The 22,153-nt window shown below is 46.9% G+C and overlaps 1 protein-coding gene and 1 pseudogene across 1 annotated transcript; both read right to left on the bottom strand.

Annotated features, from left to right (window-relative positions):
* Window positions 1-8,406: 8,406 nt before the first annotated feature.
* LOC123142645 (POU domain, class 4, transcription factor 1-like) lies at window positions 8,407-9,052 on the bottom strand (annotated as a pseudogene).
* A 6,784-nt stretch (window positions 9,053-15,836) lies between these two features.
* Window positions 15,837-21,951, bottom strand: LOC123145431 (probable RNA-dependent RNA polymerase 1). Its single transcript, XM_044564839.1, has 5 exons — window positions 21,690-21,951; window positions 20,062-20,612; window positions 17,804-19,650; window positions 17,401-17,551; window positions 15,837-16,799 (listed from the first exon to the last, which is right to left on the bottom strand). The coding sequence occupies exons 2-5, from the start codon at window positions 20,590-20,592 to the stop codon at window positions 15,966-15,968; spliced, it is 3,363 nt and encodes a 1,120-aa protein (XP_044420774.1). The 5' UTR covers window positions 20,593-20,612; window positions 21,690-21,951; the 3' UTR covers window positions 15,837-15,965.
* Window positions 21,952-22,153: the final 202 nt, after the last annotated feature.

Genomic DNA, 22,153 nt, shown 5'->3' with positions numbered 1-22,153 from the left:
GATCCAGCCGAGTGTTGAGGGAGAGTTTCGTCAGCACGACGGCGTGGTGACGATGATGATGTTATACCGACGCAGGGCTTCGCCTAAGCACCGCTACAGTATTATCGAGGTGGACTATGGTGGAGGGGGGCACCGCACACGGCTAAAAGATCAAATCAATTGTTGTGTCTCTAGGGTGCCCCCTACCCCCGTATATAAAGGAGCAAGGGGGGAGGTGCGGCCGGCCAGGAGGAGGCGCGCCAGGAGGAGTCCTACTCCCACCGGGAGTAGGACTCCCTCCCTTCCTTGTTGGATTAGGAGAAAGGGGGAAAGAGGAGGGAGAGAGGAAGGAAAGGGGGCGCCGCCCACCTCTCCCTGTCCTATTCGGACTAGAGGGGGAGGGGCGCGTGGCCCTGCCCTAGCCGCCTCTCCTCTTCTCCACTAAGGCCCACTATGGCCCATTAAGCCCCGGGGGGTTCCGCTAACCCCTCGGTACTCCGGTAAAATCTCGATTTCACCCGGAACACTTCCATATCCAGATATAGACTTCCAATATATCAATCTTCATGTCTCGACCATTTCGAGACTCCTCGTCATGTCCGTGATCACATCCGGGACTCCGAACTACCTTCGGTACATCAAAACTCATAAACTCATAATATAACCGTCATCGAAACTTTAAGCGTGCGGACCCTACGGGTTTGAGAACTATGTAGACATGACCGAGACACGTCTCCGGTCAATAACCAATAGCGGAACCTGGATGCTCATATTGGCTCCCACATATTCTACGAAGATCTTTATCGGTCAGACCGCATAACAACATACATTGTTCCTTTTGTCATCGGATGTTACTTGCCCGAGATTCGATCGTCGGTATCTCAATACCTAGTTCAATCTCGTTACCGGCAAGTCTCTTTACTCGTTCTGTAATACATCATCCCGCAACTAACTCATTAGTTGCAATGCTTGCAAGGCTTAAGTGATGTGCATTACCGAGTGGGCCCAGAGATACCTCTCCGACAATCGGAGTGACAAATCCTAATCTCAAAATACGCCAACCCAACAAGTACCTTCGGAGACACCTGTAGAGCACCTTTATAATCACCCAGTTACGTTGTGACGTTTGGTAGCACACAAAGTGTTCCTCCGGTAAACGGGAGTTGCATAATCTCATAGTCATAGGAACATGTATAAGTCATGAAGAAAGCAATAGCAACATACTAAACGATCGAGTGCTGAGCTAAACGGAATGGGTCAAGTCAATCACATCATTCTCCTAATGATGTGATCCCGTTAATCAAATGACAACTCATGTCAAGGGCTAGGAAACATAACCATCTTTGATCAACGAGCTAGTCAAGTAGAGGCATACTAGTGACACTCTGTTTGTCTATGTATTCACACAAGTATTATGTTTCCGGTTAATACAATTCTAGCATGAATAATAAACATTTATCATGATATAAGGAAATAAATAATAACTTTATTATTGCCTCTAGGGAATATTTCCTTCAATTCGGACATCGGAAAGGTTCCGAGTGGTTCGGGCATTTTTCCGGAGTACCGGGAGGTTAACGGAACCCCCCGGGAGAAGTTATGGGCCTTATGGGCCATAAGTAGGAAGCACACCAGCCCACAAGGGGCTGGTGCGCCCCCTTGGGCAGGAGGCCGAATTGGAATAGGTTTGGGGGGTGGCGGCCCCCCTTTCCTTCTCTCCTACTCCTCCTTCCCTTCCTCTCCTACTCCAGCTAGGGAATGGGGAATCCTACTCCCGGTGGGAGTAGGACTCCCCTAGGGCGCGCCATAGAGAGGGCGGGCCCCTCCCCTCCTCCACTCCTTTATATACGGGGGAAGCGGGCACCCCATAGACCCAACAATTGATCATTGATCTCTTAGCCGTGTGCGGTGCCCCCCTCCACCATAATCCACCTCGGTCATATCGTAACGGTGCTTAGGCGAAGCCCTGCATCGGTAACTTCATCAACACCGTCACCACGCCGTCGTGCTGACGAAGCTCTTCCCCGAAGCTCTACTAGATCGTGAGTTCACGGGACGTCACCGAGCTGAACGTGTGCTGAACGCGGAGGTGCCGTACGTTCGGTACCGAGGATCGGTCGATCATGAAGACGTACAACTACATCAACCGCGTTGTCATAACGCTTCCGCTTATGGTCTATGAGGGTACGTAGACGTCACTCTCCCCTCTCGTTGCTATGCATCACCATGATCTTGCGTGTGAGTAGGGAATTTTTTGAAATTACCACCCCAACAAAACAACCATAGGAGCCAAATTCATTTTTTTGGAAAAAAGCGAATGCTGAATGCGGATTATGTTTACTGGGACCTAAGTGATATGCCAATGGTTATTTTATAGAAAAAAAGGCCGCAACCCCGGCTATTTGACATGCCCGGGGTCGAAGGCGAAGGAAAAGGGCATATTACAGGCTCGAAATAAAGAGTGCGGTCTACAAAAAGTTATTTTGGACCTCATGTCGCACGTCTGCGCCGCCTGTCCTCGGCGAGGGGATTCCTTGACGGAAATGGCCCCCTAGGTGAGTGTACGGATCCGAACTCCGCTAGAGTCCGTTAGATGTTTAGCCTTTGCGTCACCCGTAGTAAAGGATAATGAAGAAAGAAACAGTAATTAGAAAAAAAAAGTTCGGGAGTGCTTGTAGGCTCATCCGTATTGTGCTTCCGCCGATGCCCCGGATATCTTACGTGCATAGTTATGTACGCGCGATACAAATTTCGCAGGTATTTGAGGTGGGCGGTGGAAGCCGAACTGCTATTTCTGCTCCGGAATTGGTCGATCCTGTTGAATGGAGACTGGTGGCTTAATGGCCGACAAGGTATGCGGTTTAATAAGACCGTTTTGTACTGAAGTTGCCGCAGTATGATCTTCAGTCCGGAGGAAGTGCTTCTCCTGCTCCCTTGTAGAGTTGTGTGTCGCGTATACCATGTTCACTGTTTTTACTTCGGGGGGAAATTGCTTCTGACCCCCGGTATTTGTTTGGTGAGTCTCTTCGCCGTCGCTATCACCGGGCGGCCTCCTCCCCTTGTGTTCGGCGTTGAGCTTGCTGGCCTGCTTGAAGACCCAACAGCTTCTGTTGGTATGATTAGCTGGTTTGTCGGGGTGGCCGTGAATCTGGCAGGGTCGATCTAATATCCTGTCTAAATTGGATGGTCCATCTCTGTTCGCCTTGAATGGCTTTTTCCGTTGACCGGGTTTGGGACCGCTGAATCCGGTGTTGACCGTTGTGTCACGCGTTCTTTCATTATCATTGCGATGTTTGTGTTCGCTGCGTCATGGCTTGCCATTGCCGTCTCGGACCTCGGAAGTGCCCGGATCGCTAGTGTTGTTGCTTCTACGAGCGAGCCAGCTGTCTTCTCCCGCGCAAAAGCGGGTCATCAGAGCGGTAAGGGCTGACATGGATTTTGGTTTTTCTTGACCGAGGTGGCGGGCGAGCCACTCGTCCCAGATGCTGTGTTTGAAGGCCGCTAGGGCTTCCGCGTCCGGACAGTCGACGATTTGGTTCTTTTTAACTAAGAACCTAGTCCAGAGCTTCCTTGCTGACTCTCCGGGCTGCTGGACAATGTGACTTAAGTCATCGGCATCTGGTGGCCGGACATATGTTCCATGGAAGTTGTCGCGGAAGGCGTCTTCCAAGTCCTCCCAGCTGCCAATAGAGTTTTCCGGCAGACTGTTTAACCAGTATCGAGCTGGTCCTTTGAGTTTTAATGGCAGGTATTTGATGGCATGGAGGTCGTCGCCGCGGGCCATGTGGATATGGAGGAGGAAGTCCTCGATCCATACCGCGGGATCAATTGTTCTGTCGTATGATTCGATATTCATGGGCTTAAACCCATCTGGGAGTTCATGCTCCATTACTTCGTCTGTGAAGCAAAGAGGGTGTGCGGCGCCTCTGTATTGGGCCACACTGCGACATAGCTCCGATGGAGTCCGTCTGCGGTTTTCGGTCCGGGCGTGACTAGGCTTGTCGCGTCCGAGTAGATAGTCGTCGCCGCGCGTCGGGGCACGTCCTCGTGATTCGTAGATTGATCTAGTATGTCTTGCTCTGCTGTCCAGGCCCTGCTGAAGGTCATATGTGTAACGTTGAGCTGCTTTATCTCTGCTTTTACGGTGGGGTGGGGCGGGCTGGTGTTCGGCTTGAGTTGCCGCTCTGTCCTGACCACGTTGTGGTCGATTAGCCGCATTATGGGATGATAGCATGGGCTCCGGCGCCTCATCACTGAACTGAGGTAGCAATTTGCGCTTCGGGTAATTTTTGGCTGGGCCACTAAGGCCGTATTCCTCGGCGGCCAGGACTTCGGTCCATCTATCGTTGAGCCGACCTTGGTCAGCTTGAAGCTGCTGCTGCTTCTTTTTCAGGCTCCTTGTAGTGGCTATTAGCCGGCGTTTAAAGCGCTCCTGCTCGAGAGGTTCCTCAGGCACGATGAAATCCTCGTTGCCGAGGCTTTCCTCATCCTCGGAGAGCGGAAGATAATTATTATCCTCCGAGTCTTCGTGTATGGCCTGTTCATCAGGGCTAGCGTGCCCGTCTTCCCGTTCATCCTGTTCGGAGATTGCCCCAACAGGGTCTTCATTGCCTTCGGCATCGTCCGGAGTATTGTTTTCTCCGGTGCCGGTATTGCTGTCTTTTGCACGACGTGACTTAGAGCGGCGCCGTTGACGCCGACGTCTGAGCTGTGTCTCGGGAGGTTTTATCCTCAATTGGATCCTCTTTGTCATCGTTGTTAGTTTCTTTAGGTGTATCCACCATGTATACGTCGTATGAAGAAGTGGCCATCCAGCGTCCGGTAAATGGCGGGTTTTGGCCCTGCTCCTCATCGGCATCGTCGTCCATACCGTCGATGTCTTCAGAGCCGTAATCGAGCATGTCGGTCAAGTCCTCGACAGTGGCTATGTAGTGGGTGGCGGGTGGGAAGCGAAATTCCCCGTCATCAGCCTCCAGTTCGAACCGGACATAGTTCGGCTATGAACCCTCCGCTAAGGATAGATTTTTTAATGAGTTTAACACGTCGCCTAAAGGAGAGTGTCAGAAGATGTCCGCGGCGCTGAATTCGATGATCGACGACCGGTCCAGCTCGATATGCGCGGACGCACATGGTTCGGAACTTATGGCCGGAAACGAGTCCGAGGTTCCGGAGACACAGGTATCACCCGAGGTTGGGTCTGTGTGCGGCTCCAACGCCGTGGAATATGCAGCCTCCGTGGCGGGGTTGAGCTTCCCATCCTCGGATGGCGCGATTTGCTCCGGATCTAAGGTCGGAGTAGTTACAGGTGCAATTTCCTGAGCATGGTCCGAGGACAGATTTAGGTCATGTTCATCGTAGGGACAGGGAGCGGCTGCCGTGGTCTCAAAGCCGTCGAAGATCAAGTCTTCACGGATATCCGTGGCGTAGTTTAAGCTCCCGAATCTGACCTGATGGCCAGGGGCGAAGCTGTCGATCTGCTCCAGATGACCAAGCGAGTTGGCCCGCAGTGCGAAGCCGCCGAACGCGACGATCTGTCCGGGGAGGAAGGTTTTCCCTTGGACAGCATCGTCGTTGATGATTGACGGAGCCATCAAACCTTTTGAGGACGGCATAGTGGAACTCTCAATGAAAGCACCAATGTCGGTGTCAAAACCGGCGGATCTCGGGTAGGGGTCCCGAAGTGTGCGTCTAAGGTCAATGGTAACAGGAGACAGGGGACACAATGTTTACCCAGTTCGGGCCCTCTCTATGGAGGTAATACCCTACTTCCTGCTTGATTGATCTTGATGAATATGAGTATTACAAGAGTTGATCCACCACGAGATCGTAATGACTAAACCCTAAAAGTCTAGCCTGTATGACTATGGCTATATGTCCTTTTTTCCCTACGGACCTAGCCCTTCGGTTTATATAGACACCGGAGGGGACTAGGGTTGTACAAAGTTGGTTACAGAGAAGGGAATCTTTATATTTGATCGCCAAGCTTGCCTTCCACGCCAAGGAGAGTCCTATCCGGACACAGGTGAGAGTCTTCGATCTTCATATCTTCACAGCCCATCAGTCCGGCCCACGGCTAACAGGCCGGACGCCCGAGGACCCCTTAGTCCAGGACTCCCTCAGTCGCACTTGCTACGATAAGCCCAGGAGCACCTGATTATGCGCCTGATTCAGTTTTGATAGCGAGATGATTAGAGTGGTGGCGCTCAATTTCTTCCGCATGTACCCAACACGGTCTCCTCGCTCCCTCCCCAAATCTCTCCTCTCTCTCTCTCTCCCTATGCGTGAGGGTCGCGGAATAGACAGGAAGGCAACACAGTCATGGGCGAACGACACGAAGACCTTGTCTGGGCCACCTAACGTGCCGGGTCCACCACGCGAAGGTAGCCCGAAGCATCCCAACGCACAACCGAATCAAAATCAGCCTCACCCGCCAAAACCAGTCTGCGCAATCGACTATGGAAGCTCCAATCCAAGGAAGCTTAGTGATTTCTAAGATTTGGCTTTTAGACGTGAAGCAATTGGTTTTATGCCCCGACATTGGACTCAATGGAGCCATTTGTAAATATAATCCAATGGATTTATCGGTGCTACACATTCTTTTCTTGGCAGGAACCGGTTCTGATAGAATGTGGCTTGTGTATCTCGAAAAACAGAGGAATATCTATCACAATGCTGAATTTTTACCATGTTTCCAAAGTCTTCTCTTGCCTTACTAGGAATTTACTGCACTTCGATATTAGACAGTTTATTAATTGCACGCAGATATTAGGTATTATATTTTTTTACATGTTAATTATGTGATTAGCACTAGAATTGATAATTGATATGATATTAACTGCACTCTAAGTGGTTGTTTGGCTAATAAAGATTATCCATGGGATTATAGAGAACGTGTTTTTAGCTGATGTTTAGCAAAACCGGTTTTAGAAATTATTTTATGTAAAACCAGTTTATAGAAAAATATATTTGGCTTACTCCTGAGTCCTGACTCCTCCCGTGACCTTCTCTTGATAAAATACTCTTGCCGTGACCCCCTCTTTCTGTCTTGCCATTGGAGACGGTCCGCAAGCTCCAACATCCATTCCTCCTCTGTTTTCGGTCCTGAATCCCTCGACGCCATTACTCGCCTTCCCTTGGACCGACCCTGGACGACTCCACGCGCAGCCGCCAGTACGTGCTTACGACCATCGCCGGCGTCGGGTACTCGCCTGAAGTACTCCAGGTCTCGGTGTTCTATGTCCCATGTACCCCATACATGTCAAGAGACTCGAGGGAGGCGCGGTCGTCCTTGTCCAGCATGAGCTCGCGCGCGCCCTTGCTGACCTTGCGTTTCAGGAGCTCGCGGAGGGTGGCGTCGCCGTTGGGGCGCTCCTGGCCGCCATCCCGTATGTGATCTCTGTACACCGACCTGCCAGTGACATGCCACAGGTGACGCACATCACCGATGGCGTCGACACATCATCCTAGATCCAGCCAACAGCTAGCGGAATCCTGGGCGCAAACGCAGCGACGACCATATCGTGGCCGGAGGACTAGTACGACTGCGCGAGGAGCATCCCTACCAGACAGCGGCGCGTCGATGCGTTCGTGGCCATAGCCGTGGCTGGACGGCGAACGAGAGGAGTATCATACCAGGCAGCGGAGATGTGACGCGGCGGTGGCCATGCCGTGCCAGGCTGGAGGACGCACGCGAGGACACCGATTAGTTGCGATGGGAGTATATGCAAACCAAGCTTTTACAAAAAGACTAATAGTCGTTTTTCTATAAACGCAGATTTTGAGGTTTCCGAAAACCAAGTCTTCCAAAAACGCAAATTAGTTAGAGCATCCAAACGAGATTTTATTCTGTTAGGCTCTGTTCCTGGTTTATAGAGAATTGGTTTTCTACGTTCCACCTATCCAAACAACATCTAAATGTGTTGAGCGTTCATCATTGGAGTAGCCTGGGTCGTCGGATTCGTGATGACCGAGATTTGTTGGACCTCCGTCTTTGGATCTTTTTACATCGGTATAGATGAGTGGTTTTGTGACTTAATTGGCCCCTGTACACAAACGTAAGACGTTACATCCTACATTTGTCTATGGAGGGAGTAGTATTTCCTAGACTAATTACTAGTCTACAAATTATGTTAATGTGAAAAACACTAATTACTTTTACCAGGCACCAGAAGAATCGAATGATGAGAGGGCATGTCCCTCGGCGAATATGTTAAGATTAAACTATAATTTGTAATTAAGGGAAATCTCCCCTTGCCCATCGAACGAGTTGCACCCGTACGGATGCCTGTGTCCGTTGCAACCGTCGCCTCTCTCCCGTCCTCCTGGAACCGATGCATCTCTTCGGGATCGTCGCGTCTCTCTAGGGGATATATATACTCTCTGTAACCATTGACAAAGGATCAATCACTTTTGATTTAGAACACGTTATCACGCACGTAGAACAGCCAGCGAGAGCGAAAGGCAACAGAGAAAGGAGAAGAGAGGAAGTACTCGCCGCCGGTGAGATGACAGGCCTTGTCTCCTTCTTCCTCCGTCTGATCCGCGAGGACGGTCGCCGCTACCGCCTCATTGCCCTTCGCCGCCATGGAGTTGGTGGCCACCGCCGTTTCCGTCGCCGGATGCAAGCCATCCGTCGATTCGGCCGCGGCGCCGCTGGACGTGGCGCTCCTGGCCGCCACCGCGTCGCTGGACGATGTGCTCCTGGCCGCCACCGCGCCGCTGGACGCGCCCCCCGCGGTGCTCCCCTCGCCCCTGGACGCAACCACGATGGTGCTCCCTGCGCCCGTGGCCAGGCGCCCATGGGGTTCGACCCCTGGCTAGTGGCCGGCCCGAGTGCCTCCATGGTGCACAGGGCTGCAGCCGCGCCTGCACCGCCTCCTGGATCTCCGCCTCCACCACCTCCTCCGCCGGCCGCATGGCTCGCGCCGTCGACGCCAACGCCCGCAGCCGAGGCCGCCGGCCCGCCCGGATACTGCCCTGTGCCGATGCGTGCCGTCGTGAACGAGGAGGAGGCGCTCGCCTTCGTCTCCGCGCCGACCGGTGCCTCTGGAGTGGTCCGCCTTGGAGCCGGCATGGAGGGCGCTGACGCCACCGCCACGCCTCTGCAGGAGACGGCTGCGGGCTCGAGCAGCCGAGCCGCACGGGGCTTCGGGCGTCTCTTCGGGCGCGCCGTCGCCGCCATCGACCGTCGCCCCAGCCGCCGCCTCGGTTCGTGGGCTCCGGCGAGCCTCGGCCTCGCCAGCGCCGCGCCAGAGGGTGCTCGCCCGGACCCCGTCGTCATCGCGTCTTCTTCGGATGAGGAAGGCTCGTCGGTGTTGCGCCGGTGACCTCCGGCGCCGCGAGGGGCTGCGGCGGCCACTCCAGTCACCGGCGCCGTGCGGGGAAGGGGATCGAGCGGGTGGTGCGACTTCGGGTCTCAGACCCTTATCCGTAACCGCCGCTTCCTCCCTCTCTTATGCGGTGGGGCTGCGGGTGGGCTGGCCAAAGGCCATGGAGGCCCAGGCCCAGGCGCCTGCTGTGTCCTCCAGCCGCCTCCTTCTGGCCTGGATTCATATTTTGTTTTCTCTCTATTTTCTTAACATTAGTACTAATTATTGTATTTGTGCAATTTTAGTCTATGTTTAGTACGGTTTAGTACTTAGATTGACTACTACTTACATTTTAGTCCTGTTCTAGATTTATTCTATGTTAGGACTTGTGTAATTATTAGTAGGTGTGTTTATATTATGTAATGGATTGATAATATAAATAAAGTACCGGATTTCATCTGGGAAGAATGACATGTCCCATGTGTTTACCACATCTCATTTTTATTGAACATGTTTTTGCGATTGAGATCTTCTCTCGCATATCAAACTTGCAAATTTTTGAATGTTTCTCCCTCATCTTATTTGGAATCACAAGGTAATGAGTTGTGATCTACTGCTTATTTGCAGACTATCCTCTCTTACTGTGAGGTCTACGCTTTGTCATTCTCGACAAACAATTACCTCCAACGTGTATTCCTTATATCTGAATTGTAGCATACACAAGGTAATAGCGATGTAGCCTATTACTGTGAGATCTAAGTGATCTTCAAAGTGTTATGTTCACACAATTGAGGTTGAGAATTTTTTTCAAGTTTACACTTGAGTATCAAATTTTTGCATTCTTATTACACAACCATGATGGTTTTTAATTTACCACTCGTAAATTAATTATCTTTGGTTCTCCCATGTAGGCGAAGATGACTGCCAAAGAGTTTGAGGAGCTTGCCCTCAATGGCCACAATTACCCTACATGGGCTATGGACATGAAGATCAGTCTTGCGTCCCGTGGGATAGCGCGTGCAATACAACCCCCGGAGACTCCTCTCCCGGATGGGTCCACGCCGCTGACAGAACAGCAGAACTATGCTGCCTTATTCATCATAAGGCACCATATTCATCCAGATCTCAAGTCTGAGTATTTACAGGAGGAATCTCCTAGTACTTTGTTTCTGGCCCTCAAAATGAGGTATGAACAGCAGAAGGCAGTAGTCCTGCCAGAAGCACTCCATGATTGGACTCATCTCCGTCTTCAGGATTTCAAGTCCATCGGTGAGTACAATCATGCTGTTCATAAGATATGTTCCAAACTGCGCTTTTGTGAGAAGGAACCTACTGAGGGGGAGAAGATAGAGAAAACTTTGTCTACTATGCTCCCTTCAGATAGGATCCTCCAACAACAATACCGTGCTCGTAACTACACTGTCTATTCCGAGCTTATTCACATGTTACTTCAGGCTGAAAAGCATGATGAGCTACTTGCTAAGAATGGCTCTCAGCGCCCAGTTGGGGCACAACCTTTACCTGAAGTCCATCTGAATGTTGCAAATAGACAAAAGTTTAATGGTACCCCTCAGGGTAAACAATCCAATTTCGAGCATAAGCGAAAGCGCAATGGGAACAGGAGATCTAGATACCCAGGCAAGGGAAAAGGCACTTCAAAGCACAGGCTTGATAAATCTAAGCTTTGCAACAAGTGTGGATGCTCCACGCATTCTACTGAAAAGTGCACAATGCCCAAGCATCTGGCTATGCTGTACCAGCAATCTCAGGGACGCAAAGCACCTCAAGGGAAAAGGTTTGAAGCCAACTTCAACCTTCATCCGGATAGCGCAAAAGGAGCTGGTGGTTCGCACGATGTTCCTCATGGACCGAGCAACGCCGTGGTTCCTTATCTGCCTGAGGCTACTGCTGAAATGGAGAACACGTTGATTGAGTACACCGCAAACAACGTGTTTGGCGACTTCGACTAGTCCCTCAATCTCCTAGTGATCTACTTAATTATGTCCATTTGTGATGATTGTAATAAGAACATAAGTTTGTTGTTGTCTTTATATTGTATTGTATCAGCACATTTGATATAATAAAGATTGTATTCTATATATTACTATGAGGTTTTCTTATTGAAATTTCTTTGTTTTATATAGTTTTCTACGGGGACAATCCGATGGAAGAGGAATTATGCCTTGTGGACAGTGGTGCCACAAACTCCATATTGAGGGAGATGAAATATTTCCAAACTCTGAAAAAGACGAATGGAGATATTCTAACTATCGCTGGACGCGATACTGTGATTGTTGGTACTGGACGTGCCATATTCACCCTCCCAAGTGGTACATATGTGACAATTGAGGATGCTTTACTATATCCCGATTCTGCACGTACCCTGATCAGTTATCGAGATATCCGTAAAAATGGTTTTCATATTGAAACCCATGAAGACAACAAAGAGGAGTATCTACTCTTTACTAAAGATGACGGATATGGCAAAAAGGTACATGAGAAAATTCCTTCTCTATCGTCTGGTTTGTACTATACGTACATCAAACCTGTGGAACATGTTGCATACAAAGTAATTTTTCAGAATGTTAACGCATTCCAAACCTGGCATGATCGCCTAGGCCATCCTGGAATAGGGATGATGAGAAAAATTACTAGCAATTCCATTGGTCATAATTTGCTTGAGTCAAAATTTCCTCAATCTTCTGATTTTGTTTGCACATCTTGTGCCACGGGAAAGCTAATTTTGAGGCCCTCACACCTCAAAATACAAGCTGAACCACTTCAGTTCCTTGAACGTATTCAAGGAGACATTTGTGGTCCCATTCAGCCATTATCTGGACCTTTCCGGTATTTCATGGTTCTGATTGACGCATCTACACGATGGTCACATGTGTGTCTTCTATCCACACGAAACCATGCATTTGCCAAGATAATGAGGCAAGTCATTAAGTTGCAAGCCCATTATTCTGAAAGTCGAATTAAATCAATTCGAATGGACAATGCTGCAGAATTCTCCTCACGTGCTTTCAATGATTATTGCATGGCTTTGGGGATTGAAGTTCAATACTCTGTTCCATATGTCCATACACAAAATGGTTTGGCTGAAGCGTTGATTAAGAGGATCAAACTCATTGCAAGACCTTTGTTGACGAATTGCAACTTGCCAACCTCTTGTTGGGGTCACGCTGTTTTACACGCTGCTGACTTGATACAATTGAGACCAACTGCATATCACAGTTCTTCCCCTCTGGAATTGGTACGTGGAAATCCTCCAAGCATTTCCCATCTGCGTAAGTTCGGATGTGCTGTATACATCCCGATCTCACCACCACAGCGGACATCTATGGGCCCACATAGGAAGTTGGGGATCTATGTGGGGTACAAATCGCCGTCGATTATCAAGTACCTGGAACCCCTGACTGGGGATCTGTTCACAGCCCGTCACGCTGATTGCATATTTAATGAGGAACATTTTCCGGCATTAGGGGGAGATTTCAAGTACCAGAAAGAATGCCCGAAAATTGATTGGAATGCTCATGCCATTTCATCCTCTGATCCACGTACCCAAGAGACCGAACTTCAAGTTCAGAAGATCATTAATTTGCAACATCTTGCAAATAATCTGCCAGATTCATTTACTGATTTGAAAGGTGTTACAAAATCCTTAAACCCCGCCAGAAACGCGCCAGAAAGAGTGGAGGTACCAATAAAAACCACTCAACTCCCTATTCCTAAAAAGAGGGGGAGTAGTACGGCCTCTGACCCGGAGCATGCTTCTAGCAAGCAGCAAAGGAAATCGAGAAAAAAAACCTCGGAGTCAGTAAATGCAGGTCAACTCAACGTTGACAAACACCTGATGGGTAGTATACACCCATTGGAAGGGCAACCTCCACAACCCTGTTCCAGTATGCACAAACTAACTGGGACATCGGAACACCCAGACTCGATCGTATTGGGAAATCACGAAGAGTCACTAGGGGTGCAGGAAATTTCCATCAACTATGTTGATTCTGGAGAATCATTTGACCGTAAGACTACGACTGTCGACATATATTTTGCTGAAAAGATTGCAGATACCCTTCTCACTGATGATGATCCAAGGTCTATCGTTGAGTGCCAAAAGCGCTCCGACTGGCCTAAATGGAAGGATGCAATCCAAGCAGAAATTGCCTCGCTTAACAAAAGAAAGGTATTCACTGAAGCAATACCTACACCTCCCAGTGTTTTCCCCGTGGGATTCAAATGGGTTTTTCTCCGGAAACGGAATGAGAACAATGAGGTGGTGAGATATAAAGCAAGGCTCGTAGCACAAGGTTTCACGCAAAAACCCGGCATTGATTTCACTGAAACATATTCTCCAGTAATGAGTGCAACCACTTTCCTATATCTTATATCCTTGGCAGTGCAAAATCGTCTATCTATGCAGTTGATGGACGTCGTGACCGCATACCTTTACGGGTCACTAGATTCGGACATATATATGAAGGTTCCTGATGGAATCTCTGTCCCGAATAAAAATGCAAAACGCAACATGTATTGTGTAAAGCTGAATAAGTCATTATATGGCTTAAGGCAGTCGGGACGGATGTGGTACAACCGACTCAGTGAGTTCCTTCTTCAGAAAGGTTACTCCAATAGTGATGATTGCCCATGTGTTTTCATCAAGAAGTCCTCTACAGGATTTTGCATTATTTCTGTGTATGTTGACGATCTCAACATCATCGGCAGCACACCAGACATTGATGAAGCACGCAATCACCTAAAGATGGAATTTGAGATGAAGGATTTGGGTAAAACCAAATTTTGCTTAGGTATTCAACTTGAGCATCTTCCCTCGGGAATCATGGTACACCAATCTGCCTATATCCAGAAAATATTGGAGAAATTCAATATGGACAAATCCTATCCATCTAAAACTCCCATGGTGGCTCGATCTCTAGACATAGAGAAAGATCCGTTCAGACCAAGGGATGATGGAGAAGAGGTGTTGGGACCTGAAGTTCCATACCTTAGTGCTGTTGGAGCGCTTATGTATCTTGCAAATTGCACAAGACCTGATATTGCATTTGCAGTGAATCTACTTGCTAGACATAGCGCAGCTCCCACCAAACATCATTGGTCTGGAGTGAAGAATATCTTTCGATATCTCCAAGGCACAAAGGATCTTGGCCTATTTTTCAAGTTCCAGAAAAATCAGGACTCTGATATGATTGGATATGCAGATGCCGGTTATTTGTCTGATCCCCATAATGCCAGATCTCAGACCGGCTTCGTGTTCCTACATGGTGGCACTGCTATATCATGGAAGTCTTCGAAACAGACTCTGGTGGCAACATCTACCAATCATTCTGAAATAATTTCATTATTTGAAGCAACATGCGAATGTGTATGGCTTTGCAGAATGATAAACCACATACAACAGTCATGTGGAATGGGTTCGATAAAATCACCTACCATTATCTATGAAGATAATGCGGCCTGTGTTGCGCAGATGCAAACAGGATACATCAAGAGTAATATCACCAAGCATATTTCTCCTAAATGGTTTTTCCCCCCATAATCTTCAGAAAAGCGGGGAAATAAGCATTCTGCAAGTCAAATCATGCGACAACCTTGCTGATTTATTTACCAAGTCTCTACCAAATTCTACATTTGTGTTCATGGAATTGGTATGCGAAGACTTGGGGACTTGCAGGTGTCAGGGGGAGTCTCTTCTTGAGATATCCTTATTTTAATGACATCACATTATGCTATCTTTCTTTGTGAGTATATGTTTCAGGATCTCATCAAAGATTTTATGAAGAACTTTTGAAGGAGAATCTTTTGAGATGATAGAGCTTCCCGGACAATCGTGAAGATAATTCTACATGGTCAAGCGTAGATTAGGGGGAGTGTTAAGATTAAACTATAATCTGTAATTAAGGGAAATCTCCCCTTGCCCATCGAACGAGTTGCACCCGTACGGATGCCTGTGTCCGTTGCAACCGTCGCCTCTCTCCCGTCCTCCTGGAACCGATGCATCTCTTTGGGATCGTCGCGTCTCTTCAGGGGATATATATACTCTCTGTAACCATTGACAAAGGATCAATCACTTTTGATTTAGAACAGAATAGAAGGTCGACAAGAAAAAGGACCAAACAACAATCCACGCAAGCAAAGCGGCGCGGCCACTACAGATTCCAGCGAGGGAAGACGCCACTCGAGCCTCACTGGGATAACCGTTGTGGAAAAGGGATCGACCTGGATTTCCCTTTTCTGACGATGGTAGGATTTCATTATCAGTTGAATCGCTATTTGTGGTTTCAGTACTTTTCTCTTGTGAACCAGACCACCAGTTATCAGCAGTCTCACAATCTCAAAATTTGGATCCTCCATTCATTTCAACGCAGCAAGCACTGGTCAAACACAGGATTAATATGAACATGCATATTACGAAAAAGACAGGGGAAAAGCAGGTATGATTACAGATCAAACCACAGAAATATATTTAACGACTTTTTTTTGCGAAAGAGAAATATATTTAACGACTGCAACCAAAAGACCCCAAGGTTCGTAGACACATATCCATCACCACATATCATATAGTTTGCAATTATAATTCCTTCGACGAACATTCTAGCACGAGAATCGACATGTTCAAATATATATACAACGCAAACCACAGCCCGATGGTAGCACTCAACCGAATATCGTGTTTCGCCTCATGCTATTCTGGAGATCAAGCACATGAGGCTGCATCCTCCTTCGAAATTTCTTTCTCTGCTTGATGAGAAGCAGCTTGTCATAGACACACCATGGAAAGCTGATGAGATGTGGCCGGCCATATCCTTCATTGTAACAACCCCAGTACTCGGGGTGATAGGTAACATGATACCAAGCGGATGCCTTGGCATACAAGGCTTCAGGGACATCCCCGCTCTCACCGACGTTCATCTCGCTGAACCATGACCTTGCTTCCTTCCGCAATGATTTCACCGCCTGTCTAATAGCATCGGCGTCACTACTCTTGGTAAAATTCTTCGCCATCTTAAGAATGCATCCACTTATTATCTCAGCCTCGCTTTTTATTCCATAGTGCTCCATCAGATTACCCAACTTGAAGTCATACTCTCCCTTCATCCACACAGCTTCGTCGATGTAGTCTTGGTAGCCATCAACAATCAAATCACTGTCATAAGACCGCCTTGCCACATCCTTTGTGAAATGCTCTATGCGAGGGCTCTGCTTCTTAATTTCCCTATACAGCTTCCCTATTACTCCCTCAGATACATAGGTAACCCTGTCGAGCTTCTCCATAAAATCTGGGTACTCCTTCACATGTAGTTCAGGCGGAATTTGAGCCGGCACTCCTGTCTTTGGGTAATCAACAGCAATGGAGAAGAGCTCTGCCAGCTTAATGCATTGTGTACTTTCAGCCTTCAAGCTTTCCCTATCCGCAAAGACCACATGTGCGTTGGCAATGATTCCCAGACTCTCATTAACTATGTAATTTGCGAAATACTCATGTACTTCCTGCACAATATTAGAATAGTTCCAAAGCAGGGTGTCAGATTTTTTTGTACAGGTTGCTTGGAATTTCCTTAAAAGAAGTAATGTATGTACTCATCAGAAAAGAAACAGATTTATTTCTTCCTACTTGCTCCGATCTAAAACATAAGGTCTTTTTATCTTTTCAATTTGATCTTAAGTGTAGATCCTTCTACACTCCCAATACAGTTCTCATGTTTTTCCAAATTAGCCCCACATAAATTTCATCAACAATTGAGCCTATAATTCTAGCATTTACTATACTGGGGAGGAAAAAATTAGTCTGTGAAATAAATGAAGGGTAACATGCCTACCACCAACCTTGGTTCTTGTAACCAACTCTAAAAGTGCCTACATTTTGTATCAAGGGGAAAAGTACAAACTAACTAAAACCTGCAGGTCTCAGGAAATAGGTTCAGGTAGTCAACTCTTCAGAAACACAAGAAGCAGAGTCAAAAAGAAACTCACAATCAGAAGTACGACTTAAGATGAATAGCATGAAAAATGAATAATATGGCAATGGATGTACGGCCGTTATCATGAGTAGCATGAAAAATGAATAATATGGGCTAAAAACTTAAAATACCTCGATCATAACATCATGATCTAATGTTTCTGTTGGTGCTGGAGTATAGTCCATAGGTGCCACCATACGAGTTGGAATGAGATCTGGGTCCCATGAAACAAAATATATGTCCCCATCAAGATCACTTCCTGAACACTCGTTAGGATGAGGCCTGCATGAACAAAATTCGACACTGATTTCGATAACAAATGGCAAAGAAAATAAGAGTACGATATCAAAGTAATAATATGACATCCATGAGTGCCAACAAGTAAAAGGTTATTCGATTTAAAATGTACAGAACTGTTTTATCTTCCACTGCTAGTTTCTAGTACCAAATAAGAACATATGTACAGAAATGAGATTTAGCTAAAAGAAATATTCGAAAAACATAGAAGAAGATGATGCAATAGTAAATACTTGCCTTGGCCCCTGCTGTGGAAAGACAACACAGTTAACCATATGGTCCAGAACAGGGGTATAAACAGCCTCGAGAATACGGATATCACCAGGGTGGAGGCAAGGGTTTTTGGCAACGACAACTTTTCCAGTTACGATGAACTTGTCACTGTCATTTGCACTATTAGAAGCTTGAATGAATACCTGTCCGTACTTGAGTGTGCGGGTTTCATCCAAGCATCCCATCATTGCTCGTCCTTCTGGGATGAATATCCTAGACTTCGTTTTCAGTTCTAGCAACTTGGATGCTCTAAAGGTTTGTAGAATCATAGAAAGATATGGTTCAACATCCGGCTTGTAGCCACATAACAGCAATTCTTTAACAACATTGGTAATCTCTCCCATGGGCATAAGTTCAATTGCATCAATAGCAGCTTGTGGTTCAGTTACCATTCTGTTTAACTGCTTCACAACTTCTTGTTGCTTCAGTTCAAATATGTTATCTCTAACTCCGAGTGTCGAAAGAAGAGTGATTAACTGCCGGTTCAGGAAACATGGCTGGTACTTGCTGTATGCAAGGACATCCAGTGTGATGTTGTCTGACGGAAACTTTGACATGCTTCCTCTTAAAGAAAGTTTCCAGTGTGATGTTGGATCAATAGCGACAACACCTTTGTAACCCCCATACCTTATTTGGAAAGCAGAGGGAGTAAAGCGGGCCAATTTGCACTTCTTAGACACCTCATCTGCAAAATCAGCTGAAATGGTTCCAATTCCATCAGAGAATACATACTTCGTACCATTTTTTACATCTGGAATTACTTGCACCTCATACTTATGTACTTTCAAGGTTTCTGTTGAGGCACTAAAGGACTGACCAAGCCTTGCAGCATACTTTGCCACATTTCTAATATTACGGAAGTTCCCCATCCACTCCCTGATGTCACTGGCAGACAACCCCGGATGAGAAGCAAACATCCACGCAGAGTTATCCCGCAGCTGGCTTGAAGAGAAAGCCAAAAACTCAAAGTGCTTGTTACCAATAGTGATGCCATTCGATAGGACCGACAGAATTCTGTTGTACAGAGCAGTTCTCCTTGCATTATTTCCTGGAGCAGAACGTGGTGATAAATCAGTCGAACGAAGCTTCTCAAAGTCCTCGTCGACAAATGAAATCCGAAGGAAGTTATCCAAATCATCAGCGTAATTACGTGCAACACGATTCGAGACATTAATTTCAGGACCATAAAAGTACACTTTTGCAGGGGTAATTTGCACCCTGTAAACATATACCAACCCATCATCATCCAGAGATATGTTTGGTGATGTTAACATGTAGCGTGATCTCTGAATTTCTTTGTATTGTTCAGATAACCAATTTGTTGGATTCAAGCAAGTCTTTTTTAGGTATGACATATTTTCAAGTGCACGCTTTATATGGTCAATACACACATATCCCGGGCTGACCAGACGGTAGAAGTTGTCATCAAGTGTTGGCCCACTAAGTATCCCATTCTGAACCAAGTGGTTGATCTTGAAGATTATCTCATAGGGGACATTGGTGGAATAAAGAGATTTCACAATTGGAACAAAGCAGGTATTGCTTGAATATGAATGTCCAGGCTGGCAATGAAAGTCATCATTGTGTACTTCACAGTAAACAAAGTACTCCCGAATGTTCGGGAGATCACAATCATTTGGTATCTCCAGACACAGAATATATGACTGCCCAATGCTGGCTAATGGAGTAAAATCAGTAGTTCTGGTCCACTGATCTTCAGTATCATCCCTAAAATAGTTGTATGATGGATCGTCGTACATAGAGCCAGAATGCCGTAGATTTTGTTCGTAAATTTTTGGAGCAGCCATGACCTGGGAAACGCCAAAAAAAACTCAAACTGAGGTTATAACAAATCTAGAGTACCAAGCTTTAAATAAACAGAAACAGTTAGAACTAACTAATAAGCTACTTATTACAGAGATGAATCAGCATTTAAAGAGCTATGCAACCATCAAGGAAATATTGCAGTTGATGTTTCAATCCCATCATCTTGGGTTCTAAATGTAAAACTCAAGTAGCATAACTTCGTATAGATTGATTAGCACTATACGGAAATATTGTGGTACACTTATAAGAACGCACAAACATCTTCCCAAGATTTAGAGCAAACACATGAATTAGCAACAACTAAATATGTCACGTGAATTTGCAGGTAAATGTAAAATGAAATCATGAAAAGCATGTTCAGCACAGATAAACAAGTGTTGTACAGTTTAACATACCTGAATCAAAAGGAACTTCTTTTGTGATCCAGGTGGCTGATGAATCTGGATCTCCCATATGCTCTCATATGAAAGTTCAAGTTTGTATTTCTTCGAGTTGTAGGTCAGGCAAAAGTCAATCTTCTTCATAGCAAATCCAAACTCAACAGAAACGCCTGTTCCGCTCCACAGAACAGATAGAACTCTTTCCCTCAGAAGGCAGCCAAAATGCAATGTTGCATCCTCCTCTAGATTAAACATCGCAGTTCTTGGTTTCAGAACAATGTCACGTTCCGCAGGTCGGACCTTCAAATAATTACTTCCACTCCTAAGTGCATTCCCTCGAGCCGCATTCACCACCAGCGAAGCATGTGCTTCGGTCTCGAACTGAACAATGGCAAAAGATCTTGAGTTTGCAGAGCTGTTCTTTGGAGGCCTGAGCTTGACCGCACAGACTTTACCCACACCGACAATTCGTTCCAACAAATCCTTGACATGGTGAACATTGAAAGTTGCAGGAAATCCTGACACCTGAAGAGTCTTGCCACCCATGGTGATGGTGCGTATGAAAACTACAGCAGTGAATAATCATGGTAAAAAAATCAGTCAAGTCATTGGAAAGTATAGACAGATCTGTACACATATGGCAGGTCTTCTTTTTAGGAAGAAATTCAGGTTGCAGTTTTTATATTAGACTTGTTTTAGTTCAATCTCTAAACTAATGAATAAGGAATGTATGGAATGTCAAACACTAGTACTATAATAAATATACAATCAAATAGTCTCACTCTCACTCAAAACTATGTAGATCCATGTACAACGGTTTCACCCAAAACTATAACTGTTGTGACGAAATCCCATTACAATGGGATGCATAAACATGTCGACCAAAAAACAAACGCCCCTCATCAACAAGAAAAAGGACACCACTAACCAGCAAAGGTCAGATTTTTAAGTAATCTCAGCGGACGCCCTAGTACCGTCGAATCCTGATCGAACGCATGGTAATTACTCTGCACAGTGGCAATTTTTCTGCCATATTTTTTTTACTACATGGAAATTTTCGCTTTAGAAGCATGGCAAATCCCTTACAGCAGCATGACAACTTTATCTATTGTCGCATGGAATTCTAGGCGTTCGGTCGGAAATAATAAAAATCTGACATCAATTTGTAACATTCTCGAAAGCAAATGTCAATCAATAAAACAACCAAGGAGGTATATGTCCCCAATCTGTACGCGCGCCACGCTTCCTCACCTACTTCGATAATACCTTCCAAAAAAAAGAGGAAAAAGTCGAAAACAACGCCCTCTATTAGTGGCAAGCAGGGGCTGAGTGAACGTGGTGTTTGGGGGTTTAGCTGAACGCCGCAAAATTCAGGAAAAATAAGTTGCGCTCGAGCCTGGGCACCAAACCCATCAGACTAGCTCCGATCGATCTAATCTACAGGAGAAACCTCCGATCGACCTCGCGCGCCGCAAAAAGAACAATCTAGCAGAACCGCGGACGAAGCAAACAAATCGGCAACAAATTACGAACGGTTCGGGCCCCGGCTGCTCAATGCCACGGCAAAGCAGACACTGAACCCCAAACGACAAAACAAGTCGAGGGAAGGGAACGATCCGTCCGATCAGGCCAGGATTCCTTACCGGCCAAAGGAAGGAATCAGCCCGACGCCAGCACCGGACCAGCAGCAGGCATCGCCATGTCCGTCGCTCCCGTCGCCGTCGGCGCGGTAGATTGCGGCGCAGCGGCTGCGAGAAGTGGATGGATCTGGGGAGGGAGTTGGGGAAGATGGATGGGCGAACGAGAGGGTTGGGAGGAGTTGATGAGCGCTCGATGGTTTTCCGAGGAGGCGACGGGAGAGGAGGAGAAAGGAGGCGGACTTGAGGAGGGGAGTGTCGGTCAATGTGCACGTAACATTTAAACGAACTACGGAGTACTACTAGGTAGGTGGGGCCGGGGGATGCGGGGTATGGGATGGGATTGGGCCGCATACGTCGAAGGTTCGTTAATTGCGGAGGCTCCCAAATCTGCACCGATATAGGCATGCAATCTATAGAACTCCGCGAAGGAAAGACTGGCACGGTAACAAAATCGGCTCGTTTACTTT

Source organism: Triticum aestivum, chromosome 6D (assembly GCF_018294505.1).
Source record: "Triticum aestivum cultivar Chinese Spring chromosome 6D, IWGSC CS RefSeq v2.1, whole genome shotgun sequence".
NCBI classification, from domain to species: domain Eukaryota; kingdom Viridiplantae; phylum Streptophyta; class Magnoliopsida; order Poales; family Poaceae; genus Triticum; species Triticum aestivum.
This window is presented reverse-complemented; position numbering and strand designations above follow the sequence as displayed.

Bases quoted from the DNA above. Each gene is read 5' to 3' on its own strand.
- LOC123145431 (XM_044564839.1), bottom strand. From the start codon at position 20,592: ATGGGTGGCAAGACTCTTCAGGTGTCAGGATTTCCTGCAACTTTCAAT. The intron at 19,651-20,061 runs GTATGTTAAACT...GGCGTTTCCCAG, and splicing joins AGAAGTTCCTTTTGATTCAG to GTCATGGCTGCTCCAAAAAT. The intron at 16,800-17,400 runs GTATTTTAAGTT...AATATTGTGCAG, and splicing joins ATCATGATGTTATGATCGAG to GAAGTACATGAGTATTTCGC.